General features: G+C 39.8%; 1 protein-coding gene and 1 pseudogene across 1 annotated transcript; both read left to right on the top strand.

Moving 5' to 3' along the window:
• Window positions 1–5: 5 nt before the first annotated feature.
• Window positions 6–1,473, top strand: LOC116680438 (vomeronasal type-2 receptor 26-like; annotated as a pseudogene).
• Window positions 1,474–6,506: 5,033 nt separating this feature from the next.
• Window positions 6,507–9,086, top strand: LOC116680437 (extracellular calcium-sensing receptor-like; the record flags this gene model as incomplete). Its single annotated transcript, XM_032509480.1, is given in 7 exon segments — window positions 6,507–6,939; window positions 6,942–7,003; window positions 7,611–7,820; window positions 7,918–8,041; window positions 8,151–8,344; window positions 8,472–8,753; window positions 8,844–9,086. Coding segments are annotated over 7 exon segments (1,548 nt in total), but the record flags the coding sequence as incomplete, so codon positions are not given.
• Between the last annotated feature and the right edge of the window lie 2,290 nt (window positions 9,087–11,376).

Below are 11,376 nucleotides of genomic sequence, written 5' to 3'. Positions count from 1 at the left end.
GGTTTGACCTCCACCTAAACGAGTCAGCTATTCAGTGGAGCACCGGATCCAATCAGGTGGTCACAGTCGACAAGCGGTGTCGAGGCTACGAACAAATTTCCTGTGAAAATAAACGCTGTTTTGAATCACATATTATGTCGTTGAGAATATTATTTGGCTTGTTGTTTAGGTGCCTACTTCAGTGTGCAGTGAGAGCTGCCCCCCTGGCACCCGTAAGACCAACAGAAAGGAGAACCTCCATGCTGCTTTGATGTATCCCATGTGCTGATGGGGAATCAGCAAACAACCTGGTGAGGAAATACTCGATCAGACAACTTCAATTTACCCCTTTGTTTTAATTTTCCTTCCTCTCTCCTATTTTTTCCTCTCCCAGGTTCCCTTCACTGTGAGCGTTGTCATAAGTTTTTGGTCCAATGCTAACGAACTGCCTGCATCCCTCGCCAGCTGGACTTCCTTTCCTTTAATGAAACTTGGGCATTACCCTGACTACAGCAGCTGTGTCTGGTACCATGGTGACAACAGCTGTGTTTGTAGTGTTTCTCTGCTACCGTCACAACACCTATGGTGAGAATCTTAAATAATGTAACAGAGCCTTTGGTTGTATGCATTTAAAAAATGTCATTTTTCCTGTTTTGTACTGTTTAAATGGCCAAATGGTCTTTTTCTGTTAATCTGATTCACATTAGGTCGAGCCAACAATTCAGAACTGAGCTTCCTGCTTCTCCTGTCGCTGAAGCTCTGCGCCTGTGCTCATGGTGTTCATTTGTCGTCATCAGTCTGGACTTGTCGGTTCCAGCAGCAGCTTTTGGAATCAGCTTTGTACTCTGTGTTTCCTGCCTCCTAGTCAAAACCATGGTAGTACTGGCTGCTTTCCGCTCAGCTCGGCCTGGGCGCTGAAACCTTGATGAAGTGGTTTGGTCCGGGCCAACAGAGAGGAAGTGTTTGCCTCTTTACATCTATACAGGTTTGAATATTTGTTATTGACTAAATGATGAGAAAAGTGTTAGACATGTGAAAAACATAAAACATACATGTGTTTCACATTTCATACAGGTTATCATTTGTGCCCACATGGCTGTCCCTCAGCCCCCTGTGCCTCAACGTGATCTGGGTTTTCAGGGGTCAAAGGTCACCCTGGAGTGCGCTATGGCCTCTGTGCTGGGCTTCTCTCTGGTTCTAGGTTACATTGGTTTGTTGGCCTGCACCTGCCTTCTCTTGGCCTTTTTGGCTCGGAAACTCCCTGACATCTTCAATGAGGCCAAACTGATCACCTTCAGCATGCTGATATTCTGTGCTGTCTGGGTGGCCTTTGTCCGGCTTACGTTAGCTCTCCTGGGAAGTATGTTGTTGCTGTGGAGATTTTTGCAATCCTGGCCTCTAGCTACGGTTTATTGCTCTGCATTTTTGCCCCCAATGTTTCATCATTCTCTTGAGGCCTAAGAAAAACCCAAGAAGCACGTAATGGCCAGGTAGTTTTCTGGCTGAAATGCTTCACTTTTCCAAGCCTGGCATCATGCAATTTTCATGTGTTTTGTCAATCATCTTTTACTGGGAGTCATCTAAATAATGCTAAATGTAAATTTGGTTGTCTGAAAAAAAAACAAAAACGTTTCAACCACACCTAGTCATGGCTTTCATTGGTAACTAAGAAAGAATATATTTGCTGTTCATTAAATTATTAAATACTAACATAACACTTTATATCAATCCTTAAAGAAAAATAAACACTTACATTAAATGCTGCTTACTAAAAAGTGTATTGGTGCGTTTTGCATTAATAATTATGAATTAATAATTATTTTGCATGTGGTTGTATTCTGTGTTTTTAAAAAAAATACTCAAATGGATACAATTCTCCACCTGTCCCAAACGTTTTAATTAAAATGACACTACATTAATTATTTTTTTGAAACAGAAAGATTCAAGAAAGATTAAAGATTCATTAATTGGTAAACCATTGGCATGCAATAATTAATTTAAGTTAATGTATTACATTCACAGTGGACCAATATCAGTAGTACAGTATGTTCTAGCTTTATATAGTTCACTGACGTCATAGTTTTGCTGCATTTACCAAAATAAACCACTAGATGGAAGTATCATACCATCAAATGGAATGATGCGCAGCTACTTTCCTCATCTCTAAACAAGGTTTGTTCCAAGGTTCCAAGGTTTGTTCCTTGTCGGACATGCTAGTCAAAAACCTATTACCTATTACACATATACACCAGCTGGGTGTGGGGAAGAGTTCCTTAACTACTTCACTTGTGTATAATGCCAACCAGGTTGTGTTGAGTGTGGTCTACAGCTTAACATTGCCAATGCTGAATAAGAGGTTCCTGCTTCTTCGTGTGTCAGTTTTGGAGATGAAACCTGTCATGTCATTTTCATTTGTCTTACTCAGCATACAATTCTCATGCATTAAATAATTTCATATCTGTACTTAGAGGATTCCACTTCCACATGTATTCATTTATGTCAAGAAATCATCAGTTGCAGTTTAATGTGACAATGGTTTCGTAATGATGGTGCCACAAAGAGTGCAGAGGTTGAATCAACCTTTCTTCCTCTTCTTTTAACCTTCTTTGCAATCCCTTTCTATGTATATTATGCAGACACTGAATGATAGACAGTGGAAATTTACCAGTAATGATAAATTCCTAAGTCTGTTTTTTGAATGGCTACATTATTCAATGTATTACAAATGTTGAACTGCATACTGTAGCCACAGTATAATAATGTATATACTGTAGATAAAGATATGTATATACTGTAGATAAAGAAAAATACATTTTACACTGTGTTAGCTATGATCTACAAAACCATGAAAAACAACCTATTGGTGGTGTTAGAGAGTAGTGTCTATGAGAAAGCACTTTATAAATGCAATGAATTAATAGCATTGTAATGATTATTTTCCACCTCTGTAACCTCTTCCCTGTCAGTGTGTAATTGGATGTAATTGCTTGTAAAATGAACAATGATGGAGGTGAGCAATTGCACACCTGCTGCTCATCAGTACCTTCTCACTTAAAGGATAATTCCGGTCAATTTCAACATGTAGCTCTGTTGTTTGTAAAATTGGATTGCTGTCAGTAGAGAGAAAAATGAAAACAATTGGTACTGTATACACCATGTTATCCTCCTGCTAGCGTTAGCACCCAATAGGCTCAAACAGGGTACGTTTTAAACTTATTTTCAGCCTCTAAACATGTTAAAAATGTCTTTAAAAGTTCCTACCTATGTGCAGTGATTTCTTCTCAGTAAACACAGCAAATCTGACTGCAGTAGATATGAAAGAAATACCTGAAAGTTCTGCTAATTCATCCCTGTTTAGTTCCTGTGTTTAGATGGCAGTTAGAGTACTCAGGGACTACAAACTACAACACAGAAAAGAGATAAAACAAAAACATGTAGGCTAACAATTTAATGATTAAAAAAGGTGTTGTCTCCAAACTTAACTCAATTATAACTTGTCTCCTGCTAGTTGTATTACGGCACTCATAAAATAAGCATGTGCTTATTTTTGAAAACACGTTTTATCTCTTTTCTGTGTTTTAGTTTGTAGACAGTCCCGAATCACTCCTTGCAATATCAACACCAGAACTAAACACAGCTGAATTAGCACAACTTTCATGCATTTCTGTCACACAGCAGTCAGATTCACTGTGTTCTCTCGGAAGGACTCACTGCACATGGGTAGGCACTTTTAATGAATATTATGAACATGTTTAGAGGCTAAAAACAAGTTTAAAACTTGCCCTGTTTAAGCCTGTTGGGTACTAACTCTAGCAGGAGGATAACAGGGTGTAGGCAGCAACGATTGATATCATTTTTCTCTCTACTGGCAGCACTCCAAATTTACAAACACACAACTACATGTTGAAATTGACCGGAATTCTCCTTTAACCCCTTTAAATTAATTGTTATGTAATTTAGTTCTGTGAGATGAGATTACCTTTTGAGCCTTTGAACCAGGTATGTCCTTGTGTGTGGGTGTGGCCTAGTATTTATGAGCCACGGTGGATTAATTTATTAACCAAATGTTAAACGTTAAGAAAATCTAACTCTATGGGGATCTATGTGGTCCCTGCCCTCCAGGTTAGTACGGTAGTTTCTGTATCACACAGCTGTCACTTATTTTCTTATTGTTTTTCTCTCACCTTTGAGAGAAGTGATTTCGTGCAGTGTCATCCTGTTTACTATCATTCCGCCATGGGCTTTACAGCTGTTATAAATACACAGAAAAACATCTATGTTGTGTAGTGCTGGAGGGGGGGAGTATGTTATACCTTGTCTGTTGTCAGTGCAAGTTGTATCTTTTGTAATATTCATTTTTTCACTGGAATTTATTCTGATTTACATGTGGACGTCTAACAGATATATTAAGAAGGAATTAAGATAATTACAATTTTTTTTTTCATTTCAGGAACTTGTTTACTGTAATACACCTCTTTTGTACCAATGGGAAGCCATCTAGCTGGGTATATTGTACACATTTAAAGTGTCCAGAACAGCTCCATCCATGTCTTGGTTCTTCTGGCTCTTCACTCTGAGACCATGCTCAGCCCCATCCCTGCTCTTCCTGGGCTTGTCGGCAGACGGCTGGGGCTCAGGGTGGGGTTACAGGTGGTTGAGACAGTGTCTTGTTCCCGTTTGGGCACACCCAGCAACCAGGGTCTGTTTCAGGATGGAGATGTAGTTATTGGTGGGCTCTTTAATGTTCATTCTAAGCCTCCAGCTACAAACAATGACTTCACTCAGTTGCCTGACTTCAAGCGTTGTACTAGGTAAAACTCTAAATTTACTTTTTACTGTGTATACTGCATAATTCATGCACTCATCATCTTTTTCTATTCCATAGATTGTTAACTATTGGTAGTGTCGTTACACATATGGGTTGATTTTCTTGTCCAAAATATTTTGTTATTATTGCTTATTTAATGCTATTTATTGATAATGAAGACGATTACCCATATTATTTAAGATTTATTACTGATCTTCACAGTCACTTTGACAGCATTTTGACTGATATTTTTCTTATGCTTTTTCTCCTGTGGTATCAGTTTGGAAAATCTCCCATTACAGTATATTTATGCTATGGTGTTTGCACTGGAGGAAATCAATCACAGTACAACCTTGCTGCCAGGGGTGAAGCTGGGCTACTATATTCATGATAGCTGTGGTGTAGCCCTGTGGGCTATGCAGGCTGCACTGTCGCTGGTTGGAGGAGACAGCGCTAACTGTAATTCAACAGACCCTCTGGGCTATTCTTCTGGGTATGAAGAGGGAATTGGAGAAAAAAAAGGTATTATATCAAACTGCATGGTTCATACTTCTGTTTTAATACCAAGCAAATAGATTGATGACAGCCTAAACACTGCAATGTTGCGTTTGAAAGAGAACCAAGCCCAAAAAATGACTATTTCATTATTATCATAATGTCATCAGGTGTTCAGCCTGTTCCTTTGATCATTGGTGGTTCCTCATCCGAAGAAGCCAAGATACTCTCCAGATCCCTGGGGCCACTCTCTGTACCTTTAGTAAGGCTCCATTAAAACCCCAAATTGTATTTGTGTTTAGTTTGAATATATAAAAAATGTTTAAAGAAAAATTGGAAGTAAAAAGTCAATAACTTTCAGATTTTCACTCATAATGTTAAAAAAAATTACGTTCATAGGGTTTTATTTAACCTATTGACGGATGGACTTTGGTGCACATGGCACATTTATGTTTTCTCACCTTCATTTTGCTGTAAAAGAAAATGAAACGATTTGCTGTTCACTGCAGTAAACAGTCTTCTTAAAAAAACAATCCCCGGGGTGAAAATGAGATTATAACAATCTTTACGTGTGTGAGATTTCAGAATAAGCATGCAATTTTAGAATATCCTAGTATTTACGTTTTTTTTTTTTCTTTTACTGTAGATGAGCTACACAGCTAGCTGTCCCTGTCTGAGTGACCGGCGCCAGTATCCTCACTTCTTCAGGACCATGCCCAGTGATATTTACCAAGCCTGGGCCATTGCCCAGCTTGCCATACGATATAATTGGACCTATGTTGGGGCTGTGGTAGTAAACAACGATTATGGCCTTGTGGCAATAAAGGTGTTTCCATTTGCACTGCATTGCTATTTACTCTATTCAAGATAGATTCAGCTAATCTTTTTGCTCCTTTCAACTTTTTATGTCAGTTATTTCAGGAGGAGACTCAGGAGGCAGGGGTGTGTGTGGAATTTATAGAGACTCTCCAAAGGGAAAACATTATGAGTGATGCCAGACGAGCAGCCCTCACAATTCAGGCCTCGACTGCAAAAGTGATTCTGATCTTTACCTGGTACACAGATGTGAGGGAACTGTTCCTGCAACTCTCCAAGATAAATGTGAGTAATCGGAATACAATTGGGTATTTAATCTATAAATAATAACCAAACTGATCTTATTCAAAAAAACATTTTAGCTTTTTAAAGTTATCTTTTGATTTTGTTGTGTTGCTGTCACTAGGTGACTGACAAACAGTTTGTGGCCAGTGAGGCGTGGAGCACAAGTGCTGATCTTCTCAAAGATCCTGTCACTTCTGTGGTGGCAAGGGGTGTGCTTGGTGTGGCCATTCGAAGTAGAGTCATACCTGGATTTGAATATTTTATCAGAAGTTTGAAACCATCTCGTCGTCCTGACGATACATTCTTAAGAGAATTTTGGGAAAAGGTATTTAGTTGTAATCCTGGGGCCACACCACTCTCCAAATATGCCTCTTCACTGCCGTCTCAAGCAGACAGGTTGCTTCAAAAAGCTTCTCAACCACCCTGCAGTGGCACAGAGTCCCTGGAGGGAGTGCAGAATCACTTCACTGATACATCTCAGCTCAGGGTGACCTATAATGTCTACCTTGCTGTTTATGCTGCAGCACACGCCCTTCACACGCTTCTCTGCCCGTCAGAGACAGCTCACCTGGAAACAACAGCCCCACCTGCTCTTCTCCAAAAAGCATCAAATCCATAGAGGTAAACACCAGTATGTCTATTTCAACACCACACATTTTTATAGGGATGTTAAGTAATTTTTTTATGTGACAAATGCAACTGTTTAAAGGTCCCATGGCATGACAATTTCACTTTTTTTAACATTAATATGAGTTCCCCCAGCCTGCCTATAGAAATGGCGATAGGTGTAAACCGAGCCCTGGGTGTCCTGCTCTGCCTTTGAGAAAATGAAAGCTCAGATGGGCCGCTTCGGCGTTCTTATGACGTCATGGGACTTCATAAAGCAGGATTACCTCCTCTTATTCTGCTTTGCCCGCCCAGAGAATTTGTCCCACCCATGAGAAAGAGACATCAAGCAAAACATGGCAGTTCCCCCCCCCCCACTCTCCTCCCTAATAGCATTTGAAGCTACAGACACAGAAATGGCACATCCTAAGGAAAGCTCATTGTGGGACTGGCTCTAGTGGCTGGAATTCTGTACCAAGGCTGAATTTTGGAAAAGTGACTTCCGATACAGTATTAGTGGACCACTAAGGCCTATATAAAAGCATCCAAAAAGTAGCATGTCATAGGACCTTTATCTACATTTAGATTTTAAAAAAATTTACTACAATGTTGCTCTTCTTAGCTGTTGCAGCACTTAAACAACGTGAACTTCACATCGCCACAGGGTGAAATGTTTTATTTCCAAGACGACAACACCCCAGCAAAGTACGACCTTATCAACTGGCAGAACACCCCTGAGGGATCACTCAAACTTGTTGTGATTGGTCGTGTGGATGGGTTTGACCTCCACCTAAACGAGTCAGCTATTCAGTGGAGCACCGAGTCCAATCAGGTGGTTAAAAAGAAACAGTATTGATTCATGTCAATGCCAAAAGCTCTATTGAATAAAATATTTACTGTGATTCACAAGATGTTATCTACTTGTCTAGGTGCCTACTTCAGTGTGCAGTGAGAGCTGCCCCCCAGGCACCCGAAAGGCCAGCAGGAAAGGAGAACCTCTCTGCTGCTTTGACTGTATCCCATGTGCTGATGGGGAGATCAGCAATCAAACTGGTGAGGAAATTAACATATAAGATATTACTGACTTGTATAACTTTCAGATCATCCTACAGTGTCCCCAGTTCTTCCCTACGGCCCGTTTTGGTATGTCTTCCTCTCCCAGGTTCCCTTCACTGTGAGCGTTGTCCATTAGAGTTTTGGTCCAATGCTAAACGAACTGCCTGCATCCCTCGCCAGCTGGACTTCCTTTCCTTTAATGAAACTTTGGGCATTGCCCTGACTACAGCAGCTGTGTCTGGTACCATGGTGACAACAGCTGTGTTTGTAGTTTTTGTTTACTACCGTCAAACACCTATGGTAAGACCTCAGAGTGATGTAATTAAAAAGCGTTTTTTTTTCTTAAATCTAGGGCAAGGGAATCTATATTGGATTGTTATTGTGCTTGTCGTTTTAATAACAATTTAATCCCAATTCTCATTTTCAGGTACGAGCCAACAATTCAGAACTGAGCTTCCTGCTTCTCCTGTCGCTGAAGCTCTGCTTCCTGTGCTCACTGGTGTTCATTGGTCGTCCATCAGTCTGGACTTGTCGGTTCCAGCAGGCAGCTTTTGGGATCAGCTTTGTACTCTGTGTTTCCTGCCTCAAAGTTAAGACCATAGTGGTTCTGGCTGCTTTCCGCTCAGCTCGGCCTGGCGCTGAAACCTTGATGAAGTGGTTTGGTCCGGGCCAACAGAGAGGAAGTGTTTGCCTCTTTTCCTTTTTACAGGTCAGAGTTGCAGAATCACTTTTTAATAACAAAATTAATACAGCAATTACTTACATTAATCTGACATTTTTTTATGCTTTTTTCATCAAGGTTTTTATTTGTCTTATTTGGCTGTTGCTCAGCCCCCCTGTGCCTCAAGCTGACTTGGATATCCCAGGGTTAAAGGTCACCCTCAAGTGTGCCATGACCTCTGTGGTGGGCTTCTCTCTGGTTCTGGGTTACATTGGCCTGCTGGCCTGCACCAGTCTCCTTTTGGCCTTTCTTGCTCGTAAACTCCCTGACAACTTTAATGAGGCCAAACTGATCACCTTCAGCATGCTGATATTCTGTGCTGTCTGGATAGCTTTTGTCCCTGCTTACGTTAGCTCTCCCGGAAAATATGCTGTTGCTGTGGAGATTTTTGCAATTCTCGCCTCTAGCTACGGTTTACTTTTCTGTATCTTTGCTCCAAAGTGTTTCATCATTCTTTTGAGGCCAGATAAAAATACTAGGAAACACCTGATGGGTAGGTAGCGTAGAATATTAACAATGCACCTAATTCATTATTTTCTTATCAATCTGCCTGCATTTATTCAATTTAAATAAGACTAGCTACTATTTTATTAGTTTGTTTGACCAAAATTTCAGATGTATTCACACAAAGAACTGAATAGTTAAAAATAGAACTGAAAGCATATTTTACATCAATACTTGTACTTGTACAACTATTACTAGTGTAACAAACTTGGTACATAGAAACATTATTAAACATAAATAAAACATGTCATGGTTGTGGTTCTGTTTTCTTTACGGTAATGCAACTATTCACATCACTGGTTGTGCCATGAACATTTATTTTGAGTTGAGTGATGTCCTATGTACTATGATTTACAGAAATGCCATTTTAAATCAGGTTAGAATGACACAAGTGAAGTATTGTAGGGAGAGTAGTAAAATGGCGGTGAGAGCACGACAAATTCCATAGGACTTCATCATTTCATTATTAGTACTAATGCTGACTCATTTAATTTCTTATGACATTTGAGGAAACACAGAAGAGAAGGATGGTTTTGAGGACTTAAACATCTCATTTAAAATGCATACTGATATAAATCAAAAACACGAATGATGTCTTGGTTGTTATAGAAAACACACTCTGGTCTTTTTCTTTTTCCTCTCCAAATGATCCAGTTCTTTGAATTTATACAAAGAATGAGAAACGGGAAGAAAATGTATAAATAACGTAATAATCTATCCAAATAACTAATCATCTTTATTAGTGAAAGACTTCCTTAAAGGGCCACAACACACTTGCGTTTTGGAAAAACTAGCCTTACTAAAAAGCTTTTATCCCTTAACAGGTAATACATGTAATATAAGTTGTCTGTTGGGTGTTTTTGCCACCCTGCAAGTCAAATGTCCCATGCAGGACAATAAAGATTGAACTGAACTAAATTTAATTTGATCTGAGGGAATTGGCACAGACTGAGTAGCTGTTTTTCGAGACCCATAAAGGTCAAGGTCAAGGTCAAAGTTTATTTATATAGCACATTTACAAACAGTCACTACCGCCCCAAAGTGCTGTACAATTATAAATAACAACATAAGAAGAAGGCATAACAAATATCCAGAAAAACAATCTAAAATTGAATATGCCAAAAACAACAAAATACAACAGATAAAAAGCTTTGCTCAAATCAATACAACCACAAAATGTCACAGCTCAGCTTGTGTTAAAAGCCAGTGCAAAGAGATGAGTTTTTAAAAGTGATTTAAAACTCTCAATAGAGGAAGCTGCTCTAATGTTCAGGGGGAGAGAGTTCCAGAGCTTCGGACCTGCCACCGAGAAAGCTCTGTCCCCTCTGGTCTTCAGTCTTGTTCTGGGACAGTCTAAAAGCAACTGATCAGCGGACCTAAGTGCTCTGACTGGAGTGTGCAAAACCAGCATATCGGATAAATATGATGGTGCCAGCCCATTCAGAGATTTAAAAACAAACAATAAGATCTTAAAATGGATTCTAAAAACGACAGGCAGCCAGTGGAGAGACGACAGTACAGGGGTGATGTGGTCATAGCGCCTTTTTCCTGTCAGCAGGCGTGCAGCCGCATTCTGGACTAACTGTAATCGGTGAACTGAAGACTGCTCAAGGCCATAGTACAGTGAGTTACAGTAGTCCAGGCGATTTGTAATCAAGGCATGCACAACTGTTTCCAGTTGACTATGGGGCAGGTAAGGCTTGACCTTCCCAAGAAGTCTGAGCTGAAAAAAGCTTGTTTTTACCACTGAACTGATTTGTTTATCGAGTTTAAAAGAACTGTCAATAAAAACACCAAGAGTTTTTACAAGTGGGCAGCAATTTGAGAACATAGGACCAAGAGCATTGTTAAAACCAGAGACATCGGGCTTCCCAAAAATTACAACTTCAGTTTTTTTATCATTTAAGTTCAAAAAATTCAATGACATCCAGTCTTTTACATCATGTAGGCATTTACTCAGAGCTTCAACTGAGTTTGTTTTAGAATTCAAAGGTAGGTAAATCTGGACATCATCTGCAAAGCAGTGAAAGGATATGTTGTATTTTAGGAAGATTGATCCGAGGGGCAGCATATACAGCGAGAACAAGACTGGGCCTAAAATTGAGCC

Source organism: Etheostoma spectabile, unplaced genomic scaffold, assembly GCF_008692095.1.
Source record: "Etheostoma spectabile isolate EspeVRDwgs_2016 unplaced genomic scaffold, UIUC_Espe_1.0 scaffold00018437, whole genome shotgun sequence".
NCBI lineage: Eukaryota > Metazoa > Chordata > Actinopteri > Perciformes > Percidae > Etheostoma > Etheostoma spectabile.
Note: the sequence above shows the minus strand (reverse complement) of the source record. Positions and strands in the feature narration are given on the sequence as shown.